General features: G+C 45.3%; 1 protein-coding gene across 1 annotated transcript in view; it reads left to right on the top strand.

The window, feature by feature from the left end:
• The window catches only part of VSIG4 (V-set and immunoglobulin domain containing 4), a 279,878-nt gene that overhangs the window by 240,782 nt on the left and 13,900 nt on the right, over positions 1 to 25,196 (top strand). The window contains exon 5 of the mRNA XM_063935615.1: positions 22,633 to 22,698. Coding sequence (XP_063791685.1) covers positions 22,633 to 22,698 — 66 coding nt within the window. The remainder of the gene's footprint in view (positions 1 to 22,632; positions 22,699 to 25,196) is intronic.

Here is a 25,196-nt window from a genome sequence, read left to right as displayed (position 1 = left end):
AGTGCGGTAGTTCACGGCTGTGGCTACCTCTGTGTCGGCAGTCGGCAGGCAGTCCGTCCATCCATAATTGTATTATTATTATAATATATACCACCTAACCGTGGTTTTTTTTTCATTCTTTATACCGTCGTCATAGTGTCATACTAGTTGTTACGAGTATACTACTATCTCTTTATCAACCAGTGTACAGTGCGGTAGTTCACGGCTGTGGCTACCTCTGTGTCGGCAGTCGGCAGGCAGTCCGTCCATCCATAATTGTATTATTATTATAATATATACCACCTAACCGTGGTTTTTTTTTCATTCTTTATACCGTCGTCATAGTGTCATACTAGTTGTTACGAGTATACTACTATCTCTTTATCAACCAGTGTACAGTGCGGTAGTTCACGGCTGTGGCTACCTCTGTGTCGGCAGTCGGCAGGCAGTCCGTCCATCCATAATTGTATTATTATTATAATATATACCACCTAACTGTGGTATTTTTTTTTCTTTCTTTATACCGTCGTCATAGTGTCATACTAGTTGTTACGAGTATACTACTATCTCTTTATCAACCAGTGTACAGTGCGGTAGTTCACGGCTGTGGCTACCTCTGTGTCGGCAGTCGGCAGGCAGTCCGTCCATCCATAATTGTATTATTATTATAATATATACCACCTAACTGTGGTATTTTTTTTTCTTTCTTTATACCGTCGTCATAGTGTCATACTAGTTGTTACGAGTATACTACTATCTCTTTATCAACCAGTGTACAGTGCGGTAGTTCACGGCTGTGGCTACCTCTGTGTCGGCAGTCGGCAGGCAGTCCGTCCATCCATAATTGTATTATTATTATTATAATATATACCACCTAACCGTGGTTTTTTTTTCATTCTTTATACCGTCGTCATAGTGTCATACTAGTTGTTACGAGTATACTACTATCTCTTTATCAACCAGTGTACAGTGCGGTAGTTCACGGCTGTGGCTACCTCTGTGTCGGCAGTCGGCAGGCAGTCCGTCCATCCATAATTGTATTATTATTATAATATATACCACCTAACTGTGGTATTTTTTTTTCTTTCTTTATACCGTCGTCATAGTGTCATACTAGTTGTTACGAGTATACTACTATCTCTTTATCAACCAGTGTACAGTGCGGTAGTTCACGGCTGTGGCTACCTCTGTGTCGGCAGTCGGCAGGCAGTCCGTCCATCCATAATTGTATTATTATTATAATATATACCACCTAACCGTGGTTTTTTTTTCATTCTTTATACCGTCGTCATAGTGTCATACTAGTTGTTACGAGTATACTACTATCTCTTTATCAACCAGTGTACAGTGCGGTAGTTCACGGCTGTGGCTACCTCTGTGTCGGCACTCGGCAGGCAGTCCGTCCATCCATAATTGTATTATTATTATAATATATACCACCTAACCGTGGTTTTTTTTTCATTCTTTATACCGTCGTCATAGTGTCATACTAGTTGTTACGAGTATACTACTATCTCTTTATCAACCAGTGTACAGTGCGGTAGTTCACGGCTGTGGCTACCTCTGTGTCGGCAGTCGGCAGGCAGTCCGTCCATCCATAATTGTATTATTATTATAATATATACCACCTAACTGTGGTATTTTTTTTTCTTTCTTTATACCGTCGTCATAGTGTCATACTAGTTGTTACGAGTATACTACTATCTCTTTATCAACCAGTGTACAGTGCGGTAGTTCACGGCTGTGGCTACCTCTGTGTCGGCAGTCGGCAGGCAGTCCGTCCATCCATAATTGTATTATTATTATAATATATACCACCTAACTGTGGTATTTTTTTTTCTTTCTTTATACCGTCGTCATAGTGTCATACTAGTTGTTACGAGTATACTACTATCTCTTTATCAACCAGTGTACAGTGCGGTAGTTCACGGCTGTGGCTACCTCTGTGTCGGCAGTCGGCAGGCAGTCCGTCCATCCATAATTGTATTATTATTATAATATATACCACCTAACTGTGGTATTTTTTTTTCTTTCTTTATACCGTCGTCATAGTGTCATACTAGTTGTTACGAGTATACTACTATCTCTTTATCAACCAGTGTACAGTGCGGTAGTTCACGGCTGTGGCTACCTCTGTGTCGGCAGTCGGCAGGCAGTCCGTCCATCCATAATTGTATTATTATTATAATATATACCACCTAACCGTGGTTTTTTTTTCATTCTTTATACCGTCGTCATAGTGTCATACTAGTTGTTACGAGTATACTACTATCTCTTTATCAACCAGTGTACAGTGCGGTAGTTCACGGCTGTGGCTACCTCTGTGTCGGCAGTCGGCAGGCAGTCCGTCCATCCATAATTGTATTATTATTATAATATATACCACCTAACTGTGGTATTTTTTTTTCTTTCTTTATACCGTCGTCATAGTGTCATACTAGTTGTTACGAGTATACTACTATCTCTTTATCAACCAGTGTACAGTGCGGTAGTTCACAGCTGTGGCTACCTCTGTGTCGGCAGTCGGCAGGCAGTCCGTCCATCCATAATTGTATTATTATTATAATATATACCACCTAACCGTGGTTTTTTTTTCATTCTTTATACCGTCGTCATAGTGTCATACTAGTTGTTACGAGTATACTACTATCTCTTTATCAACCAGTGTACAGTGCGGTAGTTCACGGCTGTGGCTACCTCTGTGTCGGCACTCGGCAGGCAGTCCGTCCATCCATAATTGTATTATTATTATAATATATACCACCTAACCGTGGTTTTTTTTTCATTCTTTATACCGTCGTCATAGTGTCATACTAGTTGTTACGAGTATACTACTATCTCTTTATCAACCAGTGTACAGTGCGGTAGTTCACGGCTGTGGCTACCTCTGTGTCGGCAGTCGGCAGGCAGTCCGTCCATCCATAATTGTATTATTATTATAATATATACCACCTAACTGTGGTATTTTTTTTTCTTTCTTTATACCGTCGTCATAGTGTCATACTAGTTGTTACGAGTATACTACTATCTCTTTATCAACCAGTGTACAGTGCGGTAGTTCACGGCTGTGGCTACCTCTGTGTCGGCAGTCGGCAGGCAGTCCGTCCATCCATAATTGTATTATTATTATAATATATACCACCTAACCGTGGTTTTTTTATACCACCTAACCGTGGCAGTCCGTCCATAATTGTATACTAGTATCCAATCCATCCATCTCCATTGTTTACCTGAGGTGCCTTTTAGTTCTGCCTATAAAATATGGAGAACAAAAAAGTTGAGGTTCCAAAATTAGGGAAAGATCAAGATCCACTTCCACCTCGTGCTGAAGCTGCTGCCACTAGTCATGGCCGAGACGATGAAATGCCAGCAACGTCGTCTGCCAAGGCCGATGCCCAATGTCATAGTACAGAGCATGTCAAATCCAAAACACCAAATATCAGAAAAAAAAGGACTCCAAAACCTAAAATAAAATTGTCGGAGGAGAAGCGTAAACTTGCCAATATGCCATTTACCACAGGGAGTGGCAAGGAACGGCTGAGGCCCTGGCCTATGTTCATGGCTAGTGGTTCAGCTTCACATGAGGATGGAAGCACTCAGCCTCTCGCTAGAAAACTGAAAAGACTCAAGCTGGCAAAAGCACCGCAAAGAACTGTGCGTTCTTTGAAATCCCAAATCCACAAGGAGAGTCCAATTGTGTCGTTTGCGATGCCTGACCTTCCCAACACTGGACGTGAAGAGCATGCGCCTTCCACTATTTGCATGCCCCCTGCAAGTGCTGGAAGGAGCACCCGCAGTCCAGTTCCTGATAGTCAGATTGAAGATGTCAGTGTTGAAGTACACCAGGATGAGGAGGATATGGGTGTTGCTGGCGCTGGGGAGGAAATTGACCAGGAGGATTCTGATGGTGAGGTGGTTTGTTTAAGTCAGGCACCCGGGGAGACACCTGTTGTCCGTGGGAGGAATATGGCCGTTGACATGCCAGGTGAAAATACCAAAAAAATCAGCTCTTCGGTGTGGAGGTATTTCACCAGAAATGCGGACAACAGGTGTCAAGCCGTGTGTTCCCTTTGTCAAGCTGTAATAAGTAGGGGTAAGGACGTTAACCACCTCGGAACATCCTCCCTTATACGTCACCTGCAGCGCATTCATAATAAGTCAGTGACAAGTTCAAAAACTTTGGGTGACAGCGGAAGCAGTCCACTGACCAGTAAATCCCTTCCTCTTGTAACCAAGCTCACGCAAACCACCCCACCAACTCCCTCAGTGTCAATTTCCTCCTTCCCCAGGAATGCCAATAGTCCTGCAGGCCATGTCACTGGCAAGTCTGACGAGTCCTCTCCTGCCTGTGATTCCTCCGATGCATCCTTGCGTGTAACGCCTACTGCTGCTGGCGCTGCTGTTGTTGCCGCTGGGAGTCGATGGTCATCCCAGAGGGGAAGTCGTAAGCCCACTTGTACTACTTCCAGTAAGCAATTGACTGTTCAACAGTCCTTTGCGAGGAAGATGAAATATCACAGCAGTCATCCTACTGCAAAGCGGATAACTGAGTCCTTGACAACTATGTTGGTGTTAGACGTGCGTCCGGTATCCGCCGTTAGTTCACAGGGAACTAGACAATTTATTGAGGCAGTGTGCCCCCGTTACCAAATACCATCTAGGTTCCACTTCTCTAGGCAGGCGATACCGAGAATGTACACGGACGTCAGAAAAAGACTCACCAGTGTCCTAAAAAATGCAGTTGTACCCAATGTCCACTTAACCACGGACATGTGGACAAGTGGAGCAGGGCAGGGTCAGGACTATATGACTGTGACAGCCCACTGGGTAGATGTATGGACTCCCGCCGCAAGAACAGCAGCGGCGGCACCAGTAGCAGCATCTCGCAAACGCCAACTCTTTCCTAGCTAGGCTACGCTTTGTATCACCGCTTTCCAGAATACGCACACAGCTGAAAACCTCTTACGGCAACTGAGGAAGATCATCGCGGAATGGCTTACCCCAATTGGACTCTCCTGTGGATTTGTGGCATCGGACAACGCCAGCAATATTGTGTGTGCATTAAATATGGGCAAATTCCAGCACGTCCCATGTTTTGCACATACCTTGAATTTGGTGGTGCAGAATTTTTTAAAAAACGACAGGGGCGTGCAAGAGATGCTGTCGGTGGCCAGAAAAATTGCGGGACACTTTCGGCGTACAGGCACCACGTACAGAAGACTGGAGCACCACCAAAAACTACTGAACCTGCCCTGCCATCATCTGAAGCAAGAAGTGGTAACGAGGTGGAATTCAACCCTCTATATGCTTCAGAGGTTGGAGGAGCAGCAAAAGGCCATTCAAGCCTATACAATTGAGCACGATATAGGAGATGGAATGCACCTGTCTCAAGTGCAGTGGAGAATGATTTCAACGTTGTGCAAGGTTCTGATGCCCTTTGAACTTGCCACACGTGAAGTCAGTTCAGACACTGCCAGCCTGAGTCAGGTCATTCCCCTCATCAGGCTTTTGCAGAAGAAGCTGGAGGCATTGAAGAAGGAGCTAACACGGAGCGATTCCGCTAGGCATGTGGGACTTGTGGATGCAGCCCTTAATTCGCTTAACAAGGATTCACGGGTGGTCAATCTGTTGAAATCAGAGCACTACATTTTGGCCACCGTGCTCGATCCTAGATTTAAAGCCTACCTTGGATCTCTCTTTCCGGCAGACACAGGTCTGCTGGGGTTGAAAGACCTGCTGGTGACAAAATTGTCAAGTCAAGCGGAACGCGACCTGTCAACATCTCCTCCTTCACATTCTCCCGCAACTGGGGGTGCGAGGAAAAGGCTCAGAATTCCGAGCCCACCCGCTGGCGGTGATGCAGGGCAGTCTGGAGCGACTGCTGATGCTGACATCTGGTCCGGACTGAAGGACCTGACAACGATTACGGACATGTCGTCTACTGTCACTGCATATGATTCTCTCAACATTGATAGAATGGTGGAGGATTATATGAGTGACCGCATCCAAGTAGGCACGTCACACAGTCCGTACTTATACTGGCAGGAAAAAGAGGCAATTTGGAGGCCCTTGCACAAACTGGCTTTATTCTACCTAAGTTGCCCTCCCACAAGTGTGTACTCCGAAAGAGTGTTTAGTGCCGCCGCTCACCTTGTCAGCAATCGGCGTACGAGGTTACATCCAGAAAATGTGGAGAAGATGATGTTCATTAAAATGAATTATAATCAATTCCTCCGCGGAGACATTGACCAGCAGCAATTGCCTCCACAAAGTACACAGGGAGCTGAGATGGTGGATTCCAGTGGGGACGAATTGATAATCTGTGAGGAGGGGGATGTACACGGTGATATATCGGAGGGTGAAGATGAGGTGGACATCTTGCCTCTGTAGAGCCAGTTTGTGCAAGGAGAGATTAATTGCTTCTTTTTTGGGGGGGGTCCAAACCAACCCGTCATATCAGTCACAGTCGTGTGGCAGACCCTGTCACTGAAATGATGGGTTGGTTAAAGTGTGCATGTCCTGTTTTGTTTATACAACATAAGGGTGGGTGGGAGGGCCCAAGGATAATTCCATCTTGCACCTCTTTTTTCTTTTCTTTTTCTTTGCATCATGTGCTGATTGGGGAGGGTTTTTTGGAAGGGACATCCTGCGTGACACTGCAGTGCCACTCCTAGATGGGCCCGGTGTTTGTGTCGGCCACTAGGGTCGCTTATCTTTCTCACACAGTCAGCTACCTCATTGCGCCTCTTTTTTTCTTTGCGTTATGTGCTGTTTGGGGAGGGTTTTTTGGAAGGGACATCCTGCGTGACACTGCAGTGCCACTCCTAGATGGGCCCGGTGTTTGTGTCGGCCACTAGGGTCGCTTATCTTACTCACACAGCGACCTCGGTGCAAATTTTAGGACTAAAAATAATATTGTGAGGTGTGATGTGTTCAGAATAGGCTGAAAATGAGTGTAAATTATGTTTTTTGAGGTTAATAATACTTTGGGATCAAAATTACCCCCAAATTCTATGATTTAAGCTGTTTTTTAGGGTTTTTTGAAAAAAACACCCGAATCCAAAACACACCCGAATCCGACAAAAAAAATTCGGTGAGGTTTTGCCAAAACGCGGTCGAACCCAAAACACGGCCGCGGAACCGAACCCAAAACCAAAACACAAAACCCGAAAAATTTCAGGCGCTCATCTCTACTTCAGAAGTCACATAATTAGTGAAATGAAGTCCACCTGTGTGCAATATAAGTGTCACATGATCTGTCAGTATAAACAAACCTTTTCTGAAAGGCCCCAGAGGCTGCAACACCACTAAGCAAGAGGCATCCCACCATGAAGACCAAGGAGCTCTCCAAACAAGTCTGGGACAAAGTTGTTGAGAAGTACAAGTCAGAGTTGGGTTATAAAATAATATCCAAATCTTTGATGATCCCCCGGAGCACCATCAAATCCATCATCTTCAAATGGAAAGAACATGGTACCACAACAAACCTGCCCAGAGAGGGCCGGCCACCAAAACTCACAGACTGGGCAAGGAGGGCATTAATCAGAGAGGCAGCACATAAACCAAAGACAAGTTGGGAGTCTTAAGCAAAAATGATAATGACATAGCGGACACACTAAATGAGTTTTTTTCAACAGTATTCACTAGATAGGACCCAATTCAGGGACTGACACACAATCTCAATAATGACAATATCACACTGATAGGTACTTATTTAAGCGAGGAAGTAGTCTGTGACCGATTAAAACATTTAAAGATTAATAAATCACCAGGGCCCGATGGTATTCATCCAAGGGTTCTAATGGAGCTTCACTCTGAACTGGCAAAACCGCTATCTTTGATCTTTGAGGATTCAGTTATATCAGGTTCCCAAAGACTGGCGTATAGCGGAAGTAGTGCCTATATTCAAAAAGGGAAGTAAAGCTGAATCAGGTAATTATAGACCAGTTAGTCTTACATCTATAGTGGGGAAAGTATTGGAAGGTATTCTAAGAGATAGTATTCAGAAGTTCCTTGAAACCAATAAGGTCATTAAAAGGAATCAACATGGGTTTATGAAGGACAGATCCTGTCAAACCAACTTACTTGGCTTTTATGAAACAGTAAGCGCAAACCTAGATCAGGGTAAAGACGTGGATGTAATCTTTTTAGACTTTGCCAAAGCGTTCGATACTGGACCACACATGAGACTTATATACAAGCTACAAGAATCAGGGCTAGGAAGCACAATATGCACTTGGGTCAAAAACTGGTTAGATAATAGGAAGCAGCGCGTTGTGGTTAATGGATCTTTTTCAACTTGGACTGAAGTGCTAAGTGGTGTGCCGCAAGGCTCAGTATTAGGACCGCTATTGTTCAATATTTTCATTAACGATCTAACAGAAGGTCTAGAGAGCATGGTGTCAATTTTTGAAGATGATACCAAATTGTGTAAGGCTATAAATACAGAGGAGGATGCCAAGTCTCTTCAGAACGACTTAGTTAAATTAGAAGCATGGGCAGCCAAATGGAGAATGCGCTTCAACACAGACAAGTGTAAGGTAATGCACTGTGGTAACAAGAACAAAAATTACACCTACCTACTAAATGGGGTAAAATTAGGGGATTCTGTACTGGAAAAGGACTTAGGTGTCCTCATAGATAGCAAGCTAAGCAGTAGTACCCAAAGTAGGACTGCAGCAAAGAAGGCTAATAAGATATTAGCATGCATAAAACGGGGTATTGATGCTAGGGACGAGAGTATTATACTCCCGTTATATAAATCACTAGTGAGGCCACACCTTGAATACTGTGTACAATTCTGGGCACCGTACTACAAAAAGGATATCCTGGAGCTTGAAAAGGTACAGAGGAGGGCGACCAAACTAATTAAGGGCATGGAGACGATGGAATACAAGGAAAGGCTTGAAAGACTAGGCATGTTTACATTGGAAAAGCGGAGACTAAGAGGGGATATGATCAACATCTACAAATATATAAGGGGACAATACACAGAGCTTGCGCGGGACCTGTTTTTGGTTAGATCAACACAGAGGACTCGTGGACACTCGCTCAGGTTAGAGGAAAGGAGATTCCGCACAATACGGCGTAAAAGCTTTTTCACGGTAAGGACAATACGTGTTTGGAATTCCCTGCCCGAGGGAGTTGTAATGGCGGAATCTGTCAACACCTTTAAGAATGGGTTAGATAAATTCCTATTGGATAAGGATATCCTGGGGTATGGTGCATAGTCATGCATTATAGTTACTATAAATAGGGATAAAATGCAATGGCTGACAGCAGCATCAGTCAGAAATTTTAGTCAAATCATCATGCATAGGACACCACAAATAGGTTGAACTCGATGGACAATTGTCTTTTTTCAACCTCAGATACTATGTTACTATGTTACTATGTTACCCTGAAGGAGCTGCAGAGTTCCACAGCAGAGACTGGTGTACTGTATCTGTGCATGTAACCACAATAAGCCGTACACTCCATAGAGCTGGGCTTTATGGAAGAGTGGCCAGAAAAAAAACATTTCTTAGTGTTAAAAATAAGAAGGCACATTTTGAGTTTGCCAAAAGGCATGTGGATGACTCCCCAAATGTATGGAGGAAGGTGCTCTGGTTAGATGAGACTAAATTTTTACTTTTCGGCCACCAAGGAAAATGCTATATCTAGTGCAAACCCAACACATCCCATCACCCCAAGAACATCATCCACACAGTGAAATATGGTGGTGGCATTATCATGCTGTGGGGATGTTTTTCAGCAGCAGGGACTGGGAAACTGTTTCGAGTCAAGGGAAAGATGGATGGTGCTAAATACAGGAATATTTCTGAGCAAAACCTGTTTCAGTCTGCCTGTGATTTGAGACTGGAATGGAGGTTCACCTTCCAGCAGGACAATGACCCGAAGCATACTGCTAAAGCAACACTCGAGTGGTTTAAGGGGAAACATTTAAATGTGTTGGAAAGGCCTAGTCAAAGCCCAGATCTCAATCCAATTGAGAATCTGTGGTCAGACTTGAAGATTGCTGTTCACAAGTGGAAACCATCCAACATGATGGAGCTTGAGCAGTTTTGCGTTGAGGAATGGGCAAAAATCCTAGTGGCAAAATATGGCAAGCTCACAGAGACTTACTAAAAAAGGGACTTGCAGCTGTAATAGGCACAAAAGGTGGCTCTACAAAGTGCTGACTTTAGGGGGGGGTGAATAGTTATGCACGCTGAAGTTTTCTGTTATTTTATCCTACTTGTTTGCTTCACAATAAAAAATAAAAAAAATCTTCAAAGTTGTAGGCATGCTCTGTGAATTAAATGATGCAAACCTTCAAACAATCCATATTAATTCCAGGTTGTGAGGCAACAAAACATGAAAAATGCAAAGGGGGTGAATACTTTATCAAGGCACTGTACATATGAACAGAACACTACTTATAATGATAACACCCTATATTAACTTTTTGTCATCAGAGATCTTAATTCAACTGTATAAATACTTGTTTTTCCAATTAAAATATATATTTACATTTTTAAGGGCTCTGTATCATTGGTTCATATAGTATCAATGTGTTTTCCGGGCGAGGAGACTGCCTGGGGCGACGAGAGAAGGAGACTGGACCACATACTGGGAGGGACAGGAGAGAAGGAGAAAGCGCACTGGATGCCGTTACCTGGTCCTAGATTGCAGCATCCAGATCAAGGGACCACCAAAGGAAGAGGATAAAGTACTAAAGAGCCTCTGCTTAGGAGAAGGGCTTCCCGCAACACTGCCTGCTGGGACGAAGACCCCAGAATCGAGAGTCACCTTGGAGAAGAAGACTCGAGTACAGTCTCCAGAGGGTCGTCAGGCCGAATTGAGGACTTATACAACTGCAGTCACCCGATCCCTGGGAGTAGCAGTGTCCGGACTGGAGAAGAGGAGAACGGGTGGAGCCAAGGACAACTACAGCCACTGGACCCCTGGAAGGACCCCGGGCAGGAATAGAAATATGAGGCAGACTGATATGGGAGACGGACTCAGGACCCCGACTGGAGCAGAGCAGAAGCTGGAGGAAAGAGACTTCAGGACAGCAGTTGCCAGGAAAAGGAGCGCTGCCCAGTCCGGTGCTCAGCATCCTGGGTGGTGTGGAAGATCATGGGAGCCAGATTGGAGGTGGCAGAAGAGTCACAACTGGTTGATGAGACCCAGTGTCCTACTATAACCTTCCACTGCATTACTCTGCCCCTGCCTCACCTTCCGCTGCAATACGGCCCTGGTGGAATGGTTTTAAAGTAAATGAGGAAAAGGCTCCCACTTCCCTGGTATTGGTTCTTCTATAATAAAAGGGGGGGCTAGGTTCCCCTCGTCCCCGCAATGCCCATTATACAGGATCAGGGGTTGGTTCTTTATCAGTCATCGCCCCACATATCTGCTAAAAGAGTGTAGGCTCCCCTCCTAGGTGTCCCCTAGTTAAATTAATAGGGATAAAGTGGAAAGGGCCATTCCGGGGGATTTACCCTTGCTTCTGTGCAGGCAACAGTGCTAGAGTCTGGAAGTGTGCCCCTTGTGACCTCTCCTTCAAAGCAACCCTATATTCTCTTTGAGATAATGCAAACTGTGTTAATGCAAATGTATGTCGTTCCATGCTAATGTGATTATGCTAAAAATGTCATGCATAAAGGTTATTGGTGAAGATGTGCTCCTTTCTGTGTTAAATTAGTTGCATATAACTCAATAACTCATAAGGCAGATGTGTGTTATGCTGATGAGAGATTTGAAAGTGCGGATAGGTTATTGTAGAGGCTTGGGTATAGTCATTGAATAATTGGCAGAGAATGTACCTATTTTATTAATGCACCTGTTTGCTTCTCAACTGCTAAGGCTGGTTACCTGTAACTGTGCTTAAAAGCCAAAGTCAGCCTGCTTTATTAATTCACCTGTTTGCTACTTTACTGTTTCCTCGGACCCCTGCCTGCTACCTTATTGCTACTACTAGGTATACGAGATGGAGTTATAAAACCTGTATTATTATTTCACCTGATTTAGCTAATCTCCCAAGCAGTGGGTCTTAACCTCCTACCGTTATCTGTGTTTTGGCTATTTGAGAGTTGTATTTCTGCAAAGCGATCCTTCATCATTAACTATTGTATATGGGGGGTCATTCCGAGATGATCGTAGCTGTGCTAAATTTAGCACAGCCACGACCATTCACACTGACATGTGGGGGAAGCCCAGGACAGGGCAATCACGCCCCACATGTCAGTGCTGCCCCCCCCCCCCGCAGAAGTGCAAAGTGCAAAGCGCAGCTTTAGCGCGCTGGCCGGGAGCTACTCATCGCTGCCCGGCCTGCAGCGGCTGCATGTAACGTCATGCAGCCACTGCAGCCCGCCCCCCATTCAATCCAGCCTTGCCTGCGTTGGCCAGACCGCGCCCACGAAATGGCGGCCTTTCTTCCCCCTCCCCCGCCCAGCGACCGCCTCTGCCTGTCAATCAGGCAGAGGTGATCGTAGCGGCCCGACGGTCTTTGGCCATCTGGCATGCGCCGGCGCACTGCGGCGCCGGCGCATGTGCAGTCCTGACCCGATCGCATGCGTGCGATCAGGTCAGAATGACCCCCCTGGATCTTATGTACTTCAGCAACTGTTAACCTTCACATTATTCACCAAAGATTATAAAATTTAGAGATATGCGGCGGACGCTTTTCGGGTTTTGTGTTTTGGTTTTGGATCTGGATCTCCGTTCGTGTTTTGGATCTGGATTGGTTTTGCCAAAACCACCCTTTTGGGTTTTGGTTCTGTTTTTTTTTTTACCCCTATGGTATTATTAACTTCAATAACATTGTAACATAGTAACATAAATAGGGGTATATTTACTAAGCTCCCGATTTTGACCGAGATGCCGTTTTTTCTTCAAAGTGTCATCTCGGTTAATCTCGGTCATTTACTAAACACTAATCACGGCAGTGATGAGGGCATTCGTAATTTTTTGCAAGTTCAGGTAAAAAATTACGAATGAATACACCATCGGTCAAAACGCGGCTGTTTAAGTATGAATCTCGGTCATTTACTAAGAAGTGCAAAGCCAAAAAAGAACAAACACTGCCGTGAAAAATTACAACTCGTAAAAAAGTGCTAAAAAAAAACAGACCTTTTTTTTTTATTCGTGATTGGATAGGCATGCACGGATCCATGAGATCCGTGCATGTATATCAGTGGGAAGGGGTGGGAAAGTGCTTATTTTTTCAAAAAAAATTGCGTGGGGTCCCCCCTCCTAAGCATAACCAGCCTCGGGCTCTTTGAGCCGATCCTGGTTGCAGAAATATGGTGAAAAAAATGACAGGGGTTCCCCCATATTTAAGCAACCAGCATCGGGCTCTGCGCCTGGTCCTGGTCCCAAAAATACGGGGGGAAAAAAGAGTAGGGGTCCCCCGTATTTTTAAAACCAGCACCGGGCTCCACTAGCTGGACAGATAATGCCACAGCCGGGGGTCACTTTTATACAGCGCCCTGCGGCCGTGGCATCAAAAATCCAACTAGTCACCCCTGGCCGGGGTACCCTGGGGGAGTGGGAACCCCTTCAATCAAGGGGTCCCCCCCCCCCAGCCACCCAAGGGCCAGGGGTGAAGCCCGAGGCTGTCCCCCCCCCATCCAATGGGCTGCGGATGGGAGGGCTGATAGCCTTTGTTGTAAAATAAAAGATATTGTTTTTAGTAGCAGTACTACAAGTCCCAGCAAGCCTCCCCCGCATGCTGGTACTTGGAGAACCACAAGTACCAGCATGCGGCGGAAAAACGGGCCCGCTGGTACCTGTAGTACTACCACTAAAAAAATACCCAAAAAAACACAAGACACACACACCGTGAAAGTATAATTTTATTACATACATACACACATACATACATACTTACCTTATGTTCCCACGCAGGTCGGTCCTCTTCTCCAGTAGAATCCAAGGGGTACCTGTTGAATAAATTCTACTCACGAGATCCAGGGGTCCAGGCTCCTCGGCAAATCCAGGGATAATCCACGTACTTGAATAAAACAAAAAAACGGTTGCCCGACCACGAACTGAAAGGTGACCCATGTTTGCACATGGGTCACCTTCCCACGAATGCCAGAAACCCACTTTGCCTTCTGGCTAAGTGGGTTTCTTCAGCCAATCAGGGAGTGCCACGTTGTAGCACCCTCCTGATCGGCTGTGTGCTCTTGTCCTCACTGACAGGCAGCACACGGCAGTGTTACAATGTAGCGCCTATGCGCTACATTGTAACCAATGGTGGGAACTTTCTGCCCTGCGGTTGACCTAAAGTGACGTCACCGCTGAGCAGAAAGTTCCCACCATTGGTTACAATGTAGCGCATAGGCGCTACATTGTAACACTGCCGTGTGCTGCCTGTCAGTGAAGACAGGACCACACAGCTGATCAGGAGAGTGCTACAACGTGGCACTCCCTGATTGGCTGAAGAAACCCACTTAGCCAGAAGGCAAAGTGGGTTTCTGGCATTCGTGGGAAGGTGACCCATGTGCAAACATGGGTCACCTTTCAGTTCGTGGTCGGGCAACCGTTTTTTTGTTTTATTCAAGTACGTGGATTATCCCTGGATTTGCCGAGGAGCCTGGACCCCTGGATCTCGTGAGTAGAATTTATTCAACAGGTACCCCTTGGATTCTACTGGAGAAGAGGACCGACCTGCGTGGGAACATAAGGTAAGTATGTATGTATGTGTGTATGTATGTAATAAAATTATACTTTCACGGTGTGTGTGTCTTGTGTTTTTTTGGGTATTTTTTTAGTGGTAGTACTACAGGTACCAGCGGGCCAGTTTTTCCGCCGCATGCTGGTACTTGTGGTTCTCCAAGTACCAGCATGCGGGGGAGGCTTGCTGGGACTTGTAGTACTGCTACTAAAAACAATATCTTTTATTTTACAACAAAGGCTATCAGCCCCCCCATCCGCAGCCCATTGGATGGGGGGGGACAGCCTCGGGCTTCACCCCTGGCCCTTGGGTGGCTGGGGGGGGGGGACCCCTTGATTGAAGGGGTCCCCACTCCCCCATGGTACCCCGGCCAGGGGTGACTAGTTGGATTTTTGATGCCACGGCCGCAGGGCACTATATAAAAGTGACCCCCGGCTGTGGCATTATCTGTCCAGCTAGTGGAGCCCGGTGCTGGTTTTAAAAATACGGGGGACCCCTACTCTTTTTGTCCCCCGTATTTTTGGGACCAGGACCAGGCGCAGAGCCCGATGCTGGTTGCTTAAATATGGGGGAACCCCTGTCATTTTTTTCCCATATTTCTGCAACCAGGATCGGCTCAAAGAGCCCGAGGCTGGTTATGCTTAGGAGGGGGGACCCCACGCATTTTTTGGGGGGATTTTACATTGTTTAATTAAAAATAAAAAATAAAAAGAACCCCAGCACGGATCACACAGATCCGGCCGAGATTGATTGTAAAAAAAAACGGCAGTGTTTTGCTAATCACTGCCGTAAAATTAGGAAAAAAAAAACGAATGACATCGACATCGGAAGAAAAGAAAAACACGAATACGACAGCTTAGTAAATCCATCGTAATAAATTCAAAAAGTTGCAGTTTTACACTCTCGATGTCATTCGTGATTGAACTTTGACCTATTTTCGGAAATTACGAATGTTAGTAAATATACCCCATAGTATCTGAGGTTGAAAAAAGACAATTGTCCATCGAGTTCAACCTATTTGTGGTCTCCTATGCATGATGATTTGACTAAAATTTCTGACTGATGCTGCTGTCAGCCGTTGCATTTTATCCCTATTTATAGTAACTATAATGCATGACTATGCACCATACCCCTGGATATCCTTATTCATTAGGAATTTATCTAACCCATTCTTAAAGGTGTTGACAGATTCCGCCATTACAACTCCCTCGGGCAGGGAATTCCAAACATGTATTGTCCTTACCGTGAAAAAGCCTTTACGCCGTATTGTGCAGAATCTCCTCTCCTCTAACCTGAGCGAGTGTCCACGAGTCCTCTGTGTTGATCTAACCAAAAACAGGTCCCGCGCAAGCTCTGTGTATTGTCCCCTTATATATTTGTAGATGTTGATCATATCCCCTCTTAGTCTCCGCTTTTCCAATGTAAACATGCCTAGTCTTTCAAGCCTTTCCGTGTATTCCATCGTCTCCATGCCCTTAATTAGTTTGGTCGCCCTCTTCTGTACTTTTTCAAGCTCCAGGATATCCTTTTTGTAGTACGGTGCCCAGAATTGTACACAGTATTCAAGGTGTGGCCTCACTAGTGATTTATATAACGGGAGTATAATACTCTCGTCCCTAGCATCAATTTTATGCATGCTAATATCTTATTAGCCTTCTTTGCTGCAGTTCTAGTTTGGGTACTACTGCTTAGCTTGCTATCTATGAGGACACCCAAGTCCTTTTCCAGTACAGAATCCCCTAATTTTGCCCCATTTAGTAGGTAGGTGTAATTTTTGTTTTTGTTACCACAGTGCATTACCTTACACTTGTCTGTGTTGAAGCGCATTCTCCATTTGGCTGCCCATGCTTCTAATTTAACTAAGTCGTTCTGAAGAGACTCGGCATCCTCCTCTGTATTTATAGCCTTACACAATTTGGTATCATCTGCAAAAATTGACACCATGCTCTCTAGACCTTCTGTTAGGTCGTTAATGAAAATATTGAACAATAGCGGTCCTAATACTGAGCCTAAGCGGTCCTAATACTAATAGCGGTCCTAATACCTAATAATCATTTCCACTCATTTCCACTCATTTCCAGTCTATTCTGAACACCTCACCTTATTTTTTTTAGGCCAAAAGGATGCACCGAGGTAGCTGGATGACTAAGCTAAGCAACACAAGTGGGCGGAAAAAACACGTGGCCCATCTAGGAGTGGCACTACAGTGGGAGACAGGATGGCTGTTTTAAAAACTAGGCCCCAAAGAGCACATAATGCAAAGAAAAAGAAGAGGCGCAAGATGGAATTGTCCTTGGGCCCTCTCACCCAACCTTTTTTTGTATAAACAGGACATGCACACTTTAACAAACCAATCATTTCAGCGACAGGGTCTGCCACACAGCTGCGGCTGAAATGATTGGTTTGTTTGGACCCCCACCAAAAAAGAAGCAATTGATCTCTCCTTGCACAAACTGGATCACAGGGGCAAGATGTCATCCGATTCCTCACCCCTTTCAGTGTTTACATACTCATCCTCACAGAGTATTAATTCGTCCCAACTTGAATACACCATCACAGATCCCTGTGTACTTTCTGGAGGCAATTGCTGGTAAAGGTCTTCCTGGAGGAATTTATAATTCATTTTGATGAACATCATCTTCTCCGCATTTTGTGGAAGTAACCTTCTACACCGATCGCTGTCAAGGTTACCGACTGCACTAAACACTCTTTCGGAATACACACTGGAGATTGGCAACTTAGGTAAAATAAAGCCAGTTTGTGCAAGGACATCCAAATTGCCTCTTTTTCTTGCCAGTATACATACTGACGTGCCTACTTGGATGCTGTCACTCATATAATCCTACACCATTCTTTCAATGGTGACACAATCATGTGCAGTGACAGTAGACATGTCAGTAATAGTTGGCAGCTCCTTCAGTCCAGACCAGATATCAACACTTGCTCCAGACTGCCCTGCATCACTGCTAGCGGGTGGGCTAGGAACTTTTATTCTTTTTCTCACAGCCCCAGTTGTGGGAGAAAATGAAGGAGGAGCTGTTGATGGGTCACGTTCCGCTTGAGTTGACAATTTTCTCACCAGCAGGTCTTTGCACCTCTGCAGACTTGTGTCTGCTGGAAAGAGAGGTAAAACATAGGCTTTAAACCTAGGAGCGAGCACGGTGGCCAAAATGTAGTGCTCTGATTTCAGCAGATTGACCACCCTTGAATCCTGGCAAAGCGAATGAAGGGCTCCATCCACAAGTCCCACATACTTAGCGGAATCACTCCATCTTAGCTCTTCCTACAATTTCTCCAGCTGCTTCTGCAAAAGCCTGATGAGGGGAATGACCTGACTCAAGCTGGCAGTGTCTGAACTGACATCACGTGTGGAAAGTTTGAAGGGTTGGAGAACCTTGCACAACACGGAAATCATTCTCCACTGCACTTGAGTCAGGTGCATTCCCCCTCCTTTGTCTATATCATAAGTGGATGTATAAGCTTGAATGGCCTTTTGCTGGTCTTCCATCCTCTGAAGCATATAGAGGGTTGAATTTCACCTCGTTACTACCTCTTTCTTCAGGTGATGGCAGGGCAGGTTGAAGTGTGTTTGCTGGCGCTCCAGACTTCAGCATGCAGTCACTGAATGTTGAAAGTAGCCCTCAATTTTTTGGGCCTCTGACACCATTTCCTGCTCGCCCATGTCGTTTTTCAAAAAATTCTGCACTACCAAATTAATTGTGTCTGCGAAACATGGGATGTTTTGGAATTTGCCCAGATGTAATGCACACACAATATTGGTGGCATTGTCCGATATCACAAATCCCCAGGAGAGTCTAAGTGGGGTAAGCCATTGTGCGATGATGTCCCTCAGTTTCTGTAAGATGTTGTCAGTCGTGTGCCTCTTACAGAAATCGGTAATACACAGCATAGCGTAGCCTAGGAACAAGTTGGTGTTTGTGAGATCCCGCTGCTGGTGCCGCTGCTGTTGTTACTGCTGAAGGCAATACTTCTACCCAGTGGGCTGTCACAGTCATGTAGTCCTTCGTTTTCCCTGCTCCACTTGTCCACATGTCCATGGTTAAGTGGACAGTGGATACAACCGCATTTTTGAGGACAATGAGGACACTTTTTTTAATGTCCCTGTACAGTCCGGGAATTGCTTGCCTAGTGAAGTGGAGTCTAGACGGTATCTGGTACTGGGGACACAGTACGTCCATCAACAGTCTAAATCCCACTGCACTAATGGCGGATACCGGAGGTACGTCTAACACCAGCATAGTTTTTTTGGCCTCAGTAATCCGCTTTGCAACAGGTTGATTGCTGTCATATGTCATCTTCCTCGCAAAGGACTTTTGGACAGTCAATTGCTTATTTAAAGTAGTACAATTGGTCTTCCGACTTCCTCTCTGGGATGATGGTCAGCTCCCAGCAGCAGCAACAGCAGCAGCAGCAGTAGTAGGAGTACCAGTCCAGGATCCTCCAGAGGAATCCCAGATAGGAGAGGACTCGTAGGTCATGCCAGTGACATGGCCTGCAGGACTACTTACATTACTGACTGGGGAGGAAATTGACGTTGAGGGAGTTGGTGGTGTGGATTGCAGGAGCTTGGGTACAAGAGGAAGAAGGGATTTAGATGTCAGTGGACTGCTTACACTATTATCCAAAGTTGCCGAACTTGACAATGACTTATGATGAATGCGCTGCAGGTGACATATAAGGGAGGATGTTTCTAGGTGGTTATCATCCTTACCCCTACTTATTATGGATTGACAAAGGCAACACATGGCTTGACACCTATTGTCCGGATTTGTGTAGAAATAATTCCACACTGAAGAGGTGGCTTTTATGGTGTTTTGCCCACGCATAACAATTGGCTTTTTCATCCCATGGCCAACAACTGTCTCCACTGGTGCCTTATTCAAACAAACCACATTACCATCAGAATCCTCATCGTCAACTTCCTCCTCAGCGCCAGCTACACCAAGGAGGATTCCTCATCCTGGTGTACTTCTACAGTGACATCCTCAATCTCAATATCAGCAACTGGACTGGCGGTGCTCCTATCAGCACTTGCAGGGGGCATGCAAATGGTGGTAGGAGCCAACACTTCCCATACAGTCTTGGGAATGTCAGGCCTAGACATCGCAACCCTGGACACACTTGGACTCTCCTTGGGGATTTGTGATATCTCTGAACGTACAGTTATTTTTTCCTGTGCTTTAATGAGCTTCATTTTTTACATTTTTCGAGAGGGAGGAGGGCTTCCATTTTCATGAGAAGCTGAACCACCAGTCATAGCCTTTCCTTGCCACTATGTGTCATCAATGGCATATTGCCAATTTTACGTTTCTCATCAGTCAGTTGTTTTTTTCTGGTTTTTAATTTTTTTACATGCACTCTATGACATTGGGCATTGGCCTTAGCAGACAACGTTGATGGAATTGCATCATCAATGTCATGACTGGTGGCAGCAGCAGGTTCAGCACTAGTACTAGGAAGTGGAAGTGGTTCCGGATCTTTCACTATTTTTTCCTCCAAATTTTGTTCTCCATTTCACAGGACAGCTCCCCTTTATTATTACAGCACACAGAACAGTGCCCCTTTAATTTCACAGCACCACTTTAATTTTACAGCATACAAGACAGAGCTGGTGTACCTTTATTTTAACAACAGCCCCCTGTTATTTTACAGCATACAGGACAGGGCCAGTGTACCTTTATTTAACAACAGCACCCCTATATTTTTACAGCATACAGAACAGGGCCAGTGTACATATATTTTCACAGCACCCCTGTATTTTTACAGCATACAAGACAGGGCCAGTGTACCTTTATTTTAACAACAGCACCCCTGTATTTTTACAGCATACACGACATTGCCAGCACCCCTGTATTTTAATAACAGCACCCCTGTAATTTTACAGCATACAAGACAGGGCCAGTGTACCATTATTTTAACAACAGCATGCATGTATTTTTATTGCATACAGGATAGGGCCAGTGCACATTTTTTTTCACAGCATCCCTGTATTTTTACAGCATACAAGACAGGGCCAGTGTACCTTTAGTTTAACAACAGCACACCTATATTTTACAGCAAACAAGACAGGGCAAGTGTACCTTTATTTTAACAACAACAACAACAACAACAACAACAACAACAACAACCCTGTATTTTTACAGCATACAGGACAAGGCCAGTGTACATTTATGTTCACAGAACCCCTGTATTTTTACAGCATACAAGCCAGGGCCAGTGTACCTTTTTTAACAACAGCACCCCTGTATTTTTACAGCATACAGGACAGGGCCATCACACCAGTATTTTAACAACAGCACCCCTGTGATTTTACAGCATACAAAACAGGGCCAGTATACATTTATTTTCACAGCACTCCTATAATTTTACAGCATACAAGACAGGGCCAGTGTACCTGTACAACATCCCTGAATTTTTTACAGCATACAGGACAAAACCAGCACCCCTGTATTTTCACAGCACCCCTGTATTTTTACAGAAAACAGGACAGTGCACCTGTACAGCACAGTGACATGACAGCAACACTTATGTACAGCTGCAGAACCCCTAACAGCAGGTGTAGTATGGTATGCTGGCGGCCAGGATCCTGGCGGACAGCATACCAGTGCTAGGAATCCTGACCACTGGCATACCGACAGCTGGGCAAGCACAAATGAGCCCGTTGCGGGATTGCTGTGCTCGCATGCTGCTACACACACACCACACTATTTATTCTCCCTCCAGGGGGGTCGTGTACCCCCAAGAGGGAGAATAGTTGTCGGTATGCCGGGTTTCGGGATTCCGGCACTGGTATACTGAGCACCAGGATCCAAACCGCTGGCATACTGAATACCACCTGTAACAGCATAGGCCACCACAGTGATGGGGCAGGAGCCCTGACAACACAGGGACACCACAGTGACAGGACAGCACCCCTAGAGAGCACACACTGATTCCACCCGACGTCATCACCCACAGAGAGACAGAGGTCTGTCTCCCTCACTCTGCAAGCCCGGAGTGAAAATGGTGGCGATGCGTGGCTCTTTATATGGAATCCAAAACCCGCAAGAGTCCGACAGTGGGATAATGACATTTTACCTCGTTCTGGGATCCGAGTCTGGTGGGAAGTCCCGAGCCGCACTCGGTTCCCAGCTTGGATCGTAAAGTTCGGTGGGGTTAGTTAAGTTGCTTGACTCTTTGTCACGGTGTGTATGTGGTGGTGGCTCAGCCAAAAAAGGGATTTGATATCCACAAAAGTTCAAGCACACCTCCCCACCTGGAAATTAGTTTGTTACACATTGTTGAAGGCAGATTGCAGCTATGCATGGCACTAGCCACACCCCATGTCACAGACCACTCCCCCTGTGAAGACCACCCCCCCACAACACTGGTCACCTCCCACCCCCCCATCAGTATTCATGCACACCCCATGCTGATCACTCCTCCTGCGGCACACACATTATGCCCTTCATATATTTCTGGTCCAGGCCCATGTGGACCTTAATCTGATACTGCTTGTAGTTTTGCCACAGCTGGATAGCAACAGGTTGACCAGGCTTGTACTAGACAGAGACAAAATAATTTGCTGATTTATTCTTGTAAATTGTTAATAAATGAGTTATAGTGTTGCTAAAACGTCAATGGTATGTGTAATATGTGTTGTAGATGTTAGACCAGTTTTGAAAGGGTTACACATACTGTACCTCCCAACATCAGAGGTCTCCAAAGTGGGAGAGGGGCGTGGCCATGGCTGATGCACTGACCTGACATGACTTCACTGGTAAATTGCTCTGTTAATGAATCTGTTATTGCTGTGAATAGCCACGAAAACAGGCAGCCACTAAAAGGGTTTCTAGAACGGGGGGATTTTGTCGCTCCTCAGTTTATTACCATTTCAGTTTTCTTTGTTCATGTTTTAATGTCTTGCCTTGTACATTAGGATATTTGGTGAGCAATATTACTTAATACACATTTCATAATCTCTATTTTAGTGAAACCAGTTACAACCAGACCCAGTGTCAGAATTGTTACCCACAAAGAGGCTGAAGTTACAACAAGTAAGTGATTGTAGTGTACACATATTGGGGGTTATTCAGGTTTGTGATCAAATCATGCGCATAATGCCTATAGTAGTAGTGCCGCTTATACACATAATGCCCACCCCAAAGAAGTGCCACTTATACACGTAATGCCCATAGTAGTAGTACCGCTTGTACACATAATGCCTCAACTAGTAGGGTCCCTTATACACATAATGCCCACAGAAGTAGTTCCGCATTTACACATAATGCCACCAGTAGTAGGGCCCCTTATACACATAATGCCCATAGTAGTAGTGCCACTTATACACATAATGCCCACAGAAGTAGTGTCGCTTAAACATATAATGCCCCCAGTAGTAGGGCCCCTTATACACATAATGTCCATAGTAGTATTGCCGCTTATACACATAATACTGACAGAAGTGCCACGTATACACATAATGCCCCCACACACACACACACACACACACACATTTTCACTTACTTACTTTCTATCCACTTAACAAAGGGGTCTATGTACTAAGCCTTGGAGAGAGATAAAGTGGACGGAGATAAAGTACCAGCCAATCAACTCTGAACTGCCCTGTTACATGCTGTGATTAAAAAATGACAGTTAGGAGCTGATTGGTTGGTACTTTATCTCCATCCACTTTATCTCTCTCCAAGACTTAGTACATAGACTCCAAAGTTTGATTGGCCAGATCTGTAGCAGCTCATCATCCTCTGTAGCAACCTGGTCCAATGTAGCTCTTCCCTCTCATTCTCGTGTAGATCTGCCCCTCATTCCTGTGTAACTATGCCCTTTACAGGTCCTTTATACTGTCCTGTCACGGGGTGGAGTGTAGTGATTCAAGCTGCCAACACTGCTGCCATCATACAGTGTGACAGGCACAGCAACAGGGGACATCAGCAGGGATGGGATACAGAGCAGGATGAACATCTCTCCAGGCTAGATCCTTCCTGCCTTCCATCCCTTTGATGAGCGGGTAGTGCCGGCACTGGTGGAGAACACTTCTCATTAAAACTTACCATCAAATGAGGAGGGATGAGGTAGAGGAAAGAGAAGGGCAAGTATCATGCATGATCATACCACATTCTGGCATCTAAACACTAGAGGGAAGCCTTGTTTTTCAAGAATGGAGTCTGTTATTTTAAAGAGTGTGCCCCTTTAGTACTGTAATTATTGTCTTTTGACCAACAGACAATAACACACTATACTACAGAAAGCTTTAAGAAGTAGAAAATGAAACAAGAAATTTGGTAACTGCTCAATCCAATTAGTAAAGTCCTCCAGGTCAGGGCCGGAGCTTCCACTAGGCAGCTTTAGGCAGCTGCCTAGGGGCGCCGGGACCTGATGGGGCGGCTTGCTACATCTGAATGAAAAAGTTAGTGTGGTCCTACATCTCATAGCACAGACAGTAACTTTGACAGCTCCTGGAGTCCTGGCTAAAGGTGACATGCGGCGCTGCTCTTCATTCCAGGCTCTTTCACAGACTACTCAGTCCCAACTCTGCATCGCAGCCTGCAGGTAAGGTGGCTGCACAGTGCACTTTCTGCATTTAATAAGAAAAGAGGGGGAGAGCAGCAGTCTGGGGGGGGATTGGGGGGGGCGGAGATGAGCAGCTGCATGCACACAGATGGTAGAGGGAATAGAACAGAAGATATTTAAAATAGCAGAGTGGTGGTAGTGGGGGGGGGGGGGCAGCAGGAGACCACACGGACTGCAGAGATGGGGAGAAGGGAGCAGCCATGCAACAGACGGGGTGGGGTCAGCAGCAGTATGCCTTTCTCCTGAAGTGCAGGTAGGGGGAAGGGGCAGTAGGCAGAAGTTTTGCCTAGGGTGCCGAGAGACCTTGCACCGGCCCTGCTCCAGGTGCATGTAAGGGTTGTTTTTTTGTTAACAAGAAACAAAAAATAGGTATCCCCCAGCACTAGGGATGACATCAGTATGGTAGATAAATCAGAGATCTCAGCTGCATATATTTGAAAAGATACAGTAAGCCCCCAGGCCAACTTCAAGGCGTCTCTAACGACTTGGGGTTACTAATACTGAGTCTAAGTCCAGGGCGCGGTACCCCACAAACCAGCAAGGGCTAGCTACCCCAGGGCAGCACAACAGTGAAAGGCTAAAGTGTTAGTGAATATTAATAAGAAGGAAGCAAAAACATTGGACCATATTCAGTAAGGATTGCAATTTCTGCTAAAATGCAGTTACTGCGATCAAATAGTTGCCGCCCAGAAATTTAGAAAAAATGGCCATTGCAGAAATTGCGAATGCATCGCAATATGCGGCTGTTCGCGGAACCATATGCAATTACCGGAACATCAAAGATTTTTCCTATTTGTGCCAGGCAAGGTCATTCACAATTCTTGCGACACAAGAGGCTGGAAGTGGTCAGCGCTGACGTCAGAGGTCCTCATTAAAAATGCCTGGGCATGCTTTCATTTTTTCACACACACCCAGAAAACAGCAGGTTTACGCCCTGTCAGTCAAACAGCATCTACATTGTGAT

Source organism: Pseudophryne corroboree, chromosome 8, assembly GCF_028390025.1.
Source record: "Pseudophryne corroboree isolate aPseCor3 chromosome 8, aPseCor3.hap2, whole genome shotgun sequence".
Taxonomy (NCBI): domain Eukaryota; kingdom Metazoa; phylum Chordata; class Amphibia; order Anura; family Myobatrachidae; genus Pseudophryne; species Pseudophryne corroboree.
Note: the sequence above shows the minus strand (reverse complement) of the source record. Positions and strands in the feature narration are given on the sequence as shown.